This window comes from Myodes glareolus, chromosome 19 (genome assembly GCF_982192425.1).
Source record: "Myodes glareolus chromosome 19, mMyoGla1.1, whole genome shotgun sequence".
Taxonomy (NCBI): Eukaryota; Metazoa; Chordata; class Mammalia; order Rodentia; family Cricetidae; genus Myodes; species Myodes glareolus.
In genome coordinates this window covers 59,033,498-59,046,328 of record NC_142044.1, presented here as the reverse complement: position 1 = coordinate 59,046,328, position 12,831 = coordinate 59,033,498, and the positions used below count along the sequence as shown (strand labels likewise).

At 37.8% G+C, this 12,831-nt stretch overlaps 1 protein-coding gene across 1 annotated transcript in view; it reads right to left on the bottom strand.

The window, feature by feature from the left end:
* Arid2 (AT-rich interaction domain 2) overlaps positions 1-12,831 on the bottom strand; it is a 136,419-nt gene that overhangs the window by 57,712 nt on the left and 65,876 nt on the right. Inside the window, exons 4-6 of the mRNA XM_087899205.1 lie at positions 11,656-11,789; positions 4,952-5,170; positions 3,428-3,495 (exon numbers count right to left, since the gene is read on the bottom strand). Of these exons, the coding sequence (XP_087755331.1) occupies positions 3,428-3,495; positions 4,952-5,170; positions 11,656-11,789 (421 nt within the window). The remainder of the gene's footprint in view (positions 1-3,427; positions 3,496-4,951; positions 5,171-11,655; positions 11,790-12,831) is intronic.

Sequence of the window (12,831 nt, the reverse complement as noted above, 5' to 3'; positions counted from 1 at the left end):
GCTTAATATTTTCAGTATTTCTGAATTTTGGGTTTTTAAAGCTTGCCCTGAGTAGTTGTTCACCACTGGCTTGCTCTTCAGTTTCCATGGGCTTGGTTTCTACTACCTGAGTCAATGGGCACTAACACAGTGACTTCCGAACAGTATTTGTTTGTCTTCAAATGTCTTGCAAATTTAAGGTAATAGCATAAGTAAATGAAATAAAGAAATAAATAAAACAAGACTGGGAAAAAATGCAAGGGCCTAACCTGTGAGCCAGTAACACCTGGCTCACAAGTTTCATTAGGGTGTGTGCTAATCTGAATAAGAATGGCCCTCATAGAAGCATAAGTTGAATGTTGAAATACCAGGGAGTGGCACTATTTGAAATGATTAGAAGGATTAGGACGTGTAGTCTTATTGGAGGAAGTGTGTCATTGGGGATGGGTTGTAAGGTTTTAAAAGCCCATGCCAAGAGTCTCTCTTTGCCTACAGATCAGCATGTAGTTCTTAGCGACTGCTCCAGAGCCATGCATGCTGCCGTGCTCCCTGTCATTATACAGAACTAAACCTCTGAAACTGTAAACAAACCTCTCAAATCAATGCTTTCTAGTATTATAATTGCCTTGGTCATGGTGTCTTTTTAAAGCAATAGAACAGTATGACTAAGATACCAGGTGTATGCATATTACATAAACTATCCTAAACTGAATAAATTTAAAGATATTTTAAATATATAGATGTTCATATTATTAAAAGCAAGAGAATATAAAAAGATATTAATTGTATGAAAGTACCAAAGAATCAAAGTATTAAAATTACAAAAAAAGAACCTTCAGAAATTAAAAGATGGTTTCTAAAATAAAAATTCAACAAATGGGTAAAATGACATATTAGACACAACTAGGAAAGGATTAAGTGAGATGAAAAAACAAACAAACAAACAAACAAAAACCAAGCAAAAGAACAAACAAAAAACAGAGACAGGATTTCTTTAAAGCCAGTACCCAGGAGGCAGAGACAGGTAAGATTTCTATGAGCTTTGAGCCCGGACTACGGTGGGAGTTTAAGGGCTGCAGAATAGAACCCTGTCTCCAAAGACAAAACAAATAAACAAAAAACTTCACAAATTCACTTATGGGATCCCAGAAGTCAAGGAAACTTTTATCTTGTCACATGGTTCTAAAACATCAAAGAGATGATCTAAATTAATAAAAATGTCAGAAAAGAAAGGTAGAAAGCAAAATAACAACAATAAAATAAAAAATATGATTCTATGACTTAGGATATTGGTAAAACAGAGACAAAAGTGCAGAATTATTTGAATATAGTACCTAAACTGACAGGTCTATTCAGGGTGTTTTTATATAGTATGGAAAGAACACAGATTCAGAAGGGAACGAGATATGCACACCATACTAGGGACTAACAAATCACATGACAGTCTGCTTTCCAAGGCTTCAAACTACACCGAAGCATAAAATTAGAGAGAGCATAACTCTAGTAGTAGGCCCTGGATAAAAAAAGGCAAGTATTTTAGAAATGTATCAGAATATCTACATTTTAAAGTTAATTTATTTATAATTTTTCAAATATATGAATTTTTGCCTGGTTGTTTATATATGCCCCATGTGTGCACCAAGTGCCTGAAGAAGTCAAGAGGGCTCCAGATCCTCTGGAACTGGAGTTATGGATGGTTGTGGGGCACCATGTGGGTGCTGGGAATCAAACCCAGATCCTCGACCAGCAGCAAAAATTGCTTTTACCTGCACAACCATCTCTCTAGCTCAGAAATTCAGTGACACACCAAAGCTGTAAGTAGATCAACTTGTAAGTAGATCAACGAATAGGACAGAGTGCAGAAATTGACCCATACATATGTGATCATCAAATCCATGCAAAATGTGAAATTGCAATGAAATGAGGAAAATAAGCATATAAACGAAAATGAACAGATTCCTAACTTACACACAAATGCTATACAAACTGTATATGTAAATGTGAAAGGCCATACAGAAAAAATTATAACATATTTGTGACAAGAATTTTGTTAAAAAAAAAAAAGGACACTCACATAAAAATTAACTTAAAGCAAGAATTGACTGAACTGCACTGCACTAAGATTAAGTCACCATGTACAGCTGACAGCAGAGGCTCACCCACAACTAATACTGGAGAGGCTGAGCGAGGACGGCTGCATGTGTGAAGTCAGCAAGCTCTATACAGTAGTACGTTCTAGGAAGTCTGGGCGAGAGTAGACCCTGTCTCAACTGACTGACAGACCGATCAACCAACCAGTCAGATAAATAAACCTTTCCATCAAAGAACTCCTTTGAAGAAAGGAAAGCAACAAAAAAGATACTTTTAAGACATATATTTTAAAAAGAACTTTACTGGGAAACATATAGACCTCTAAAAATCAGTAATGTTAATAATATCAATTTTAAAATGGCCAAAGAAGGGCACTCATTACCTCAAATAAGCTATCAAAATAGCCTAAGGTATTTCAATTTTCACTAATCATTGGGGGAAATGGAAATTAAAACCTAGACAGTGAAACCATATATTCATATATATAGAAAGGATAAAATCATAGACCAACAATGATGTAGAAGGGTCATCTGTTTATGTGTTACTTTCATTGGTTAATAAAGAAACTGCCTTGGCTTTTGATAGGACAGCAGCTTAGATAGGCGGAGTAGACAGAACAGAATGCTGGGAGAAAGAAGCAGAGTCAGGCAGATGCCATGAAGCTCCGGCCCAAGATGGACGTAGATTAGAATCTTTCCGGTAAGCTACCACCTCGCGGTCTACACACATTAATAGAAATGGGTTAATCAAGATGTGAGAGTTAGCCAAGAAGAGGCTAGATATAGTGGGCCAGGCAGTGCTTAAATGAATACAGTTTCCGTGTAATTATTTCGGGTGTAAAGCTAGCCATGCGGGAGCTGGGTGGGACAAAAAGCAGGCCTGCTTGCCTCTTTACTACACAACGATATGAAACCCTGACAACAATGAACAACTGAAACCCTGATTTATTGATGTTGAAAATTCTGACAATAGCACTATTCTGACAGCCTATCTGGCAGTATCTAACAATAGAATATACAGCCTTTGTAGTCTAGCAATTGTACTTGCAGGTGTATCACCCAATACATGTACAAAACAAAATTTTCTGAAACTCCAAATCATGGCAGGTTAAAACTTTAAATATTTTCTATTATTACATATTTATCACTTCAGAATCAAGAACGAAGAAATTTCATTTCCGTTCACTAGAGCCCTTAAAAGAGTTTCCATTCAATCACAACCTCTAAACAGGTATATAAACAATTCTGACAAAGATAAAGTAGTAGTATGGAATATACACATAAAGCCAGCAATCACTGACTCCAGGGTGGCTTGATTGCATGCACCCCATGTGTCAGCATTTTAGTTTTTAGATTACCTTCACAAAGTCTCTATCAGTCTTTTCTCTCCATTCTTCTCCAAAGACAGTAGAGAATGACCCTAAAGCTAAGAGAACAGTACAAATGCAATCAATTAACTCTCAGTTCTTAATATCATGTATCTTTGGAAAATAATAAAACTACATTTCAATATATCATGTTTGCTACAAATGATTTCCTAATAAATCACATTATTAAATATTAGCGTGCTGTAGTAAACGACAACCTTTTAAATAGAGCTTCAAAACAGTTTAAATCTCTACACTACAAACACACAACTCTAACTTGGAGATGTCTTACTGGTAGAGCACAGGCTCTGAGTTTGATTCCTAGCAACACAAAACAAATGCATTTTTTTAGTGGCTAAAGAGACAGCTTGGATTTTCAAGACGATGCACTGCTTTTCCAGAGGACCCAAATTTGTTTAGGGGACCCTTGCAGGATGGTTCACATATATTCAGTTCAGGCCTGAGAACTTGATTTCCTCTTATGGTCTCTGTGGACTCTGCTCTTGTGTGCATGTGTACCACCCCCTAACTCCACACCCACACCCACACAATTAAACATAAATCTTTAAAAACTAGCCCAAATTTTTTAAAAAGCTATATACACAGTAAAGAAAAACAGTGTTCCAATACAAGCTTCCTTTGTAGGGAAGAAAACACAGTAAAGAGCTAAACAGACGCAGCTGCTATGAAGTGCCAGGCAGCCAACATCGAAAACCCCTGTACCGATTCAGAAATGACTGGATGAGTCATACTTTAAAAAACAAAAAGCAAGACATTTTTTGTAAACAATTCTAGCTAAAAAAAAAAAAATCCCTGTAAAGAAAATTTTCTATAATTGTGTTCAATAAATAAATAGATAAATGAATAAATGCTACTGTGGTGTATGTGCTGTGTGTGTGTGTGTGTGTGTGTGTGTGTGTGTGTGTGTGTTCCACACTGTGTCATTCTCACTTCCCACTTTCTTTGAACAGGGTTTCGCAATCGGGTATGACACTGAGACCTGGAGTCTTCTGCCCCACCCACACGAGGACTGTGGCAGATGTGTACAGCCACACACCAGCTTTATGGAGCGCCCGGGAACACCAGCTCAGGCAAGTACCTTGCTCACTGAGCCATTTCCCAAGCCCTGAGGCCTCTGTGCTTGTTTTTTTTTTTTTTTTATCTCAAACAACTTTTGGGGACAAGGTCTCACTCTGCAGTTGTGGCTGGACTTAAGCTGAGAGAGCCACCTGTCCGCCTCCTCAAGTGACACCATGCCTGTTAAATGCACTGTCTTAGCTGATGAGATGATAGTGTTGTTAAAATTAACATTCTAGATCACAGAACTACAAGTACAATGTGCTTACAGAATGTGAGAAGATATGCCAGACATGAGAATGCCATGTCTTCATTCATCAAAACTAGCCAAGCACGCGTGCGCACACACAGCAAACGTGTTTTACTGGTGGTTCTTAGAAACTATGAGAAAGCTTTAATGCTTATCCAGCACTGCACCTGACATTTTCTGGAACTTACTGTCATCAAACACCCCAGCGTTAGCGAGCAGTAAGGTGATGATTTTGGGGTCCTTCTCGAGCTGCATGGCGTGCTTGCTCTCATTTGATAGCAGAGTACACACGTTAATAGCAAAGTCCACCTCATTTGGGAGTCCAGATAACAGTGAAAGCACCAGTTTATTATAATCATTTGGCGAGTTAAAATCCATAGATAACCCATAACTTTGACGTAGATAATCTAATAAAAAAGAAAGAAAAAAACCTGTAAGTTAACTGTGGACAGGACACTTGTGGCTGCTCTATTCTATTCTCTTCTGAACACACAGCAGACCCATCTCTTTCTTCAGAATAGACTATAAGCTTACTAAAGCTGCTCAGTTTCCTTGACTTTTCAGGCTAATTGTTTAAAATTACATTTTTATATATTAAAATGCAAAAATACAGTTACCTTCTTGGACATCACTGACGAAGAAATAGCAAATGATTATTTTATTGAATTTACTAAGACAACAGTAAAAGCAATAGTTTTTAGCAATAGTTTTTAGCATTAGAATTCCATTTTTTTTTAAATACACAGTTTTCTATCCACAACCACAGACACAACAATTCTGCTCTTTTGCTGCTATTTTACCCCATCATTAAGCCAATGATCTTGTTTCTTGTCCCTTGGTTCTACGTTATTTTGAAATATCAGATAGGTGGAATTACATAACACATAGGTATTTGTGTTTATTTTCTTTCATTTAACAAAACACTTTTGGGATTCATATTGATAAGTGAATCAATAATTTAGACATAATTTATCATAGCCCAAATCAAGGGAATTTCTACTTCTATTCTAGTTTGAAATACCCACCTACAAATATGGTTGTTATATTCCCAAGAAGGACTTTGGGGGAAATTTCTACTATTTCTAGTTTGGGATATCCACTTACAAACATGGCTGTCATAAACTCCCTGTGAAGGACTTTGGGGACCCACCCATTTTTGTTGTCTAGACATCCCCATGAAGGACTTTTGGGGGAATTTCACTGTTTCTAGTTGGGATATCCACTCACAAACATTGCTGTTACAGACACCTCATGGAGGACTTTAGAAACCCACCCCTTTTTGTTGCCTAGACGTACAGAAGTGGAAGTGTTGGGTCACATGCAAAGTGAGTGCTTAACTTTCTAAAATCTACAAAGCCACAGTGGTTGTAGCATTTTGCACTCCCATCTGCAGTGCACTAAAATTCCTTTTGCTCACATCCTGACCAGTACTTATCATCAGTATTAAATATCTACAATAATAACCATTTATTCACTATTTTCCCTAAAATTTCCTAGTCAGTGAATGGCTTGTGTTCTTTTAGCGCTTCCCTGGTGGGCCTGGAACTTGCTTTGTAGATCAAGCTGGCCTTGAACTCACAAAGATCCCATCTCTGCTTCCTGAGTGCTGAGAATAAAGGTATGCATCACCACTGCCTAGCTAGCTTGTGTTCTTGTTGTTTCAAAGAGAAGTTTTAATTGTGATTAAATTTAATTTATAAAGTTTTACTTTTATGTTTCATGTTTTTATAACTTGAAGAAATAATTTCCTAAAGAAAAACAAGAGGATTTTTTGTGCAAGAACTGATTTTAAAACATCCATTTAACAAAACTTTGAGGGTTAGAAGACAGGCACGCAGGGCAAACAGAAAGCACACAATCACAGTATGGTGTGGGCCTTGGCAGCCTAGACCTGAGACAAATACCCTAAGACAATTTTTCAAATAGAGCTGACATTAGTTTAAGAAAATAAGAGTTGGAAAATCTCCAGATCAAACCTTTCAGAATACTTCAGAACAACTTGAATTCTTAAAGTGTAAAGTAATAACAACAAAATAAAACCTTTCTATAAAGTATAAGTAAAAATCTGTTACATATTTAGCAGAAAAATAATTTCTGAGGGGTAGGTTTGAGATGTGGTCTTAATGTGCTGCCCCGATTGGCTCTGAATTCACATTCCTCTTGCCTCACGCTCTCCAATGTTAGAATTACACTTTTAGTACCATATGTGGCTCAACATCAGCATCTGAATTATAAAATATTTTAGGAACATCACTAATATTGGTGACTAAGACACTGATTCTTTGAAATTTTTAACACTGAACAATAATACAAAGTAGAGCTCCTCAGCTGGTCAGTGTCTGTGATACAAACAGGAGAACCTAATTTCAAATCCCCAGCATCAAAACAAAACAGCCATGGTGTCATATGACTGTAATCTTAGCACTGTGAAGGCAGAGACAAGAAGGTCCACGGAGTTTGCTGGCCAGCTCGTTTTGTTCACTATGTATGACGAAGGTTCAGTTAGAAATCTTGTCTCAAACATCAAGGTGGAGAGTGACTGATGGAATCAACCAGTGCCAACCTCTGGTCTACACCCACACACAAGCTTATTTTTTTTACAACTTTGACAAATGAAATTGCTCAGATATCTTAAAAAGTGGACAAATATCTAGGGATACAGGAGCAGATTTAGATGTTTGTATATTGCAACAGTAACTGATAATGAGAAGGAATGTTAATTTTACAGGTACCATCACCCAAACCTCCTGAGAGTAAATAAATCTAGAACTCACACTCAAAACACCTGCCACACTTCTTCAAGTTAATATAATCCTGGAATTCCTTTGTTGCTGAAAAATAAGAATCTTTACATTCTTACCAGTAACTTTGATAACCATAGAACAAACAAATACGAACTATCTTTTTAATCATATTAGGTTTGGTAAAGATGCCTAAAGAGAATGTACGATAAAATACAGGACAGTAGATTCAGATGGGGACTTAGCAAGATAGCTCAGCAGATAAAGGTTTTTATTGTCAAGCCTGATGACTTGAGTTTTGGCAATGCTGGATTGCACAGGATAGAGAGAACTATCTCCAATATCATCCAACCCCACATCTGCCATGGCAACCCCCTTTCAAAGACAGACAGAAGACAAAATAAGTAGTGCACACCGATAAGCCCAAGTACCTGGAACGTTGGGGACAGATGGTCTATTTCAGTCCATGTGTTTCAAGCCAACCTGACAAACTACTAAAATGTTGTCTCATTAACAAAACAACACTTCACAGGTCTTAAGGTCTTCCTTTTCCTTGCCAAGAGAGCTAAGTTATTTCAAAATGAGATTGGCAATTTATTTTTAAGAATCATGATTTAAAGTTTAGTGAAGTGCATTACTGTTAACAAATTAAATTTGAGGCAACCAATTCTTTCCTTTCAATTTAGAAAAGAGAGGACTCCACCTAGCAGGCTGCTTATGACTCTTGCAGGGATTTTGTGGGATATTCTTTCTATTAATGTTGCCAGTGACTGTAAATGCAGTCCAAATGTCTTAGATTATAGAACATTTAATCAACAATCAATGTAACACTGACTAGCTCTAAAACAGTAGAGTTCCATTAATTTTAATGAGTTGTCTTCTGAACATTTTCACACTTATTATATAGTTAGAAAGGAGCTGGGTGTGCAGTCATTGAACACTTGTCTAACACAAAGGCCTGCCTGGTTTGCTCCTTAGCAACCTTCACCCACATAAACCGTTAAAAAAAATCTATGCATAATTCAAACAAAAATATTGATATCAGTGTTAAATAATCCAAATGATCAAAACAGAAACTTCTCAACGTTTTTTACAATTTAAAGAAAAGAGGCAATACCCTCCAGAAATTCAGACACCTGTTCCCTTACTGTATGACAGTTACATGCATGGGTATGCATGTGGCAGGTGGAGGCCTAAGGCTGAGGTTAAGAATCACCCTCCATTGTTCTACCTCAGTCATCCACAAAGTCTTTCAATCAAACCCAGGGTTTGTCTACACAGCTAGAGCGCCCATCTTCATCTTCTGAGGCAAGAATTACAGGTGGACTGCCATGCATTTGTATGGGGATCCAAATCTGGCCTTCATGGTTATACGGCAAGCACTTTAACCACTAATTCATCTTCCTACTCCCTGATTTTTAAGATAAGGGATACTTATCTTAAGTATTTTTAAGATACTCCCTTATCTTATTTTTAAGATAAGGCCTTGTTATTTAGCACAGACAGGCTTCAAACTCAGAACCATCCTGATTTCACCTGCTGGAGTCTGGTGCTTGCTACCACATCTGGAATTATTTATGGATACTGGAAAAGGGATCCAGGCCTTCTCCTGTGCCGAGCAAATACTCTGTCCTCATCAGTGTAGGGCTTTCATACTGATGATAATCATAAACATTTGTATAATACTATCATGAAGTTGCAATATCTCTTTTGATAAAAATAGACCTGCAAAATTCCTAAACATTACTCTGAAACAATATCTCTTTTCAGTTCCTTCCTCTCTAAGAATCCCTTGTGTAGATTTTGTCAAAAATGATACATCTAAGATACAACTGTCCAGATTCCCATTACAACAAAGCGGATACTCTGTGAAATATTCCTTTGCACTGTGTGAAGATATGTCATTGTGACTGGTTTAATAAAAAGCTAAATGGCCACCAGCCAGTCAAGAGGTTAAGTGGAACTTCTGGACAGAGAGCATAGAAAGAAGAAAGGTGGGGTTGCCAGCTGACTTGGAATAACCAGATGGGCATAATGAAAAAGAATAGGAAAACAACAACAAACAAACAAAGGGGTTAATTTAAGTTATAAAAGCTAGTCAGAAACAAGCCTAAGCTAAGGCAGAGCTTTCATAAATAATAAGAAGTCTCGGTGTGGTTATTTGGGAGCTGACAGGCAGGACAGAGAAAGACAAGTTATAAGAAACATTATATTACTTGATGAGCCTTCCATTTCTTTTTTTCCCTTTTTTTTTTTTTTTTTTTTGGTGTGTGTGGCGGCGGGGGGGGGGGATTCTGAGACATGGTTTATATGTAGGTTTGGAGCCTGTCCTTGAACTGGCTCTGTAGACCAGGTTGGCCTCAAACTCACAGAGATCCATTCACCTGCCTCTTCCTCTTGAGTGCTGGGACTAAAGGCATGTGCCACAACCACCCAGCAGAGCCTTCCATTTCTACAATATGTAGCTTAGCTACTTCTGCTGCAGGCTTCTGAGCACATCTAGCTCCACCACAAGATTCCAAAGATGCCAATGAATACTTCACTCCTTAAAACTAAAGTGTTTTAGTAAAACAAAGCTAATCCATGTTAATCAGATGTAGGGAATATAATTTAACCAAGTAGATAGCAGGGTATGGTGACACACCGCTGTAATCTAACACTAGGGAGAATGAGGGAAGAGGATCACAATTTCACGTCAAACACAGCTGTCTCAAAAAAAAAAAAAAGTGGGGCTGGAGAGATGGCTCAGTGGTTAAGAGTACTGACTGCTCTTGCAGAGGACCCGGGTTCAACACCCAGCACCCACATGGCAGCTCACAACTGTCTGAAGATCCAGTTTCAGGGGATCTGACACCTTCACACCAATGCACATAAAATAAAGTTAAATAAACCATAAAAAAATAAAAAAAGGAACAAAAAGAGGTGGTCTTAGTTTGCTTCCTGTTACTATGATAAAACACTGACCAAAAGCGATCTGGGGAGGAAAGGGTTTATTTCAGCTTACAGCTTGTAGTTCATCAGGCCAGGAAGCGGAAACATTCACTGCTCCTCCCTCATCTCAGTTATTTAAACAGGCACATGATGAAACCTCTTCCAAGGGAAATCCGAGATATTAAGAAGGGACTCTATTTCTCCAGTTACTACTCATTGGGTGTGAAAATGAGGTAATTCAGACATGAAAGAAACTTTGGAAATAAAAGTAAAAATAAAATGTAAGAACTGTAATTGCAAAATGAGCCAAATTAAATCAAAGGGCTACCCATTAGAGATTGGCACTGGTACCAACAACTGACACAGTAAGTGCATAAAACTGCATTTTTTGTAAAGACCACTATCTTAATAAGTATCTCTTGCTTTGTGTAGGCCAAATGCTAAAGACATTGATCCATGTGTCCCCAGCTCATCTTCACAGAACAGAAAACTAGAACCTCAATCAGTTCTATTCCAATCCCTTTATCAGACTTTCAAGATAATTATTTCATAACCCAGTTCAACTCTTTGTACCTAAGGAATTTATTTATAATGATGCCACTTGAATGAAAAAATTCTTTAGTATCGCATTAGGAAATTATAGAATAATTCAGAACATTCCTGACATTCTAACATTTCCAACATTAACTGTAGGAATTGTAGCAATACTTCATAGAAAGGTTCCTGGCTTCCCTAACACCTGATACTTCCCTCCATCTCTCTGAGCCCAGGTTTATCTTAACTCAGTTTACAGTTAGCTTCTCAGATCGCTTTTTGTTGTTGTTTGTTTTTGTTTTCCGAGATAGGGTTTTCTGTGTTCCCCTGGTTGTACTTGAAGTCAGAGATCCACCTGACTCTGCTTCCAAAGAATTCTGGGGTTAAAGGCACGTGCTACCACCACCTAGAGTTTCTCTAGTTTTAAATGAACCGTTCTCTTCTCATTTTAGTGGCTATTCAGGATAAACTAATGATTAGCTAATAAGGAAAACTGCTTACATTCAATAAGAAATTTTACTTGAAGATATTCTGAAACTTTGTAAAAATCTGTGAAGCAAAGGGGCTCAAATACCAAAAAAAGCCACTCTGAAAGTTCCATCTCTCTAAATGCCTTAAGCGTGTGCATGTGCAATGTGTGGAGACATCATTCTCTGAATGCCCAGATAATTTAAAGTGATATTTACCTGACACACTGTGTTGCTGGTAATTGTAGGAAGATGGGATTGCACCAATAGGAAGCTGTGGCTTTGGATTGCCTGGTGGTACCTCATCATCATCTTCCCCAAAATGATGAACTTTCTCGTACTTTTCTAGATAACTGAAAGAGAAAAACAGCAGAGCAAAAAAATGTTTAAATATGTGTATGTGTTATTTTTAACTTCTACCACATACGTCTTTTTTGGATACCTAAGAACCTAAGAACCATTCACAATCAAAATGGTGACCTCAGCTCATCAGGAATACTGCTATAAACTCAAAGCAAGTTAAAATAGTGTTTCTCTTTACAGAAAAGATCTTACAATTCCATAGAGTTATTTTAGCAAAATACAACTATCTGTTGGTAAATAACAGTACCCCTTATGTACTGTTTTTAATCAAGTTATATTAACTTCAACAGCTGCTCTCAGATTTTAAGGCAACTATGAGCATGGCCACCATGAGCAAAGACAGTGAAAGAGGTTGACCGGAGAGCTAATGTCCGGCTAATTATATGTCAACTTGACACAAGCTCAAGTCATCTGAGATGAGGGAAACTCAAATGACTCCATAACATCAGGCTATAGTTCTGACTGATGGGCGAGGATTCAGCCAATTGTGGGTGGAGCCACTCCTGGGCAGGAGGTCCTGGCTTCTATAAGAAAGCAGGCTGAGCAAGTCATGAGGACCATACCATTAAACAGCACCCCTTCATGGCCTCTGCATCAGCTCTTGCCCCCAGGTTCCTGCCCTGACTGAGTTCCTGAGCTCCTTTTCACTGATGAACAGTGATGAGGAAGTGTAAGCCAAATAATTCCTTTCTTTCCCCCATTTCCAGTACCCCCCAAAGACAGGAAAATTAATGTTGGAGTAATTGAAAGACAGCCTCTAGGAGTTAACAGGCATAACCTGTTATGCCTCAGGTTCACCACTTCTGACAAAAAGGTAATTCAGCTGATTAAGTTTCAGTGACCAGGTCTGAGGCTTCAGATAATGAATACTGGAAGCTAACTGAAGAAGCTGTGCTGAGCATTAAATGGTGTAATATGCTAACTACACATAAAGGGCTGTTAGGTCACCACTGAGAAGCAATAATAAAGGTAGATTCATATGGCAACAATGGGATTTTTATTGTAGTAGCAGTAGCTATACTCATACCAAGA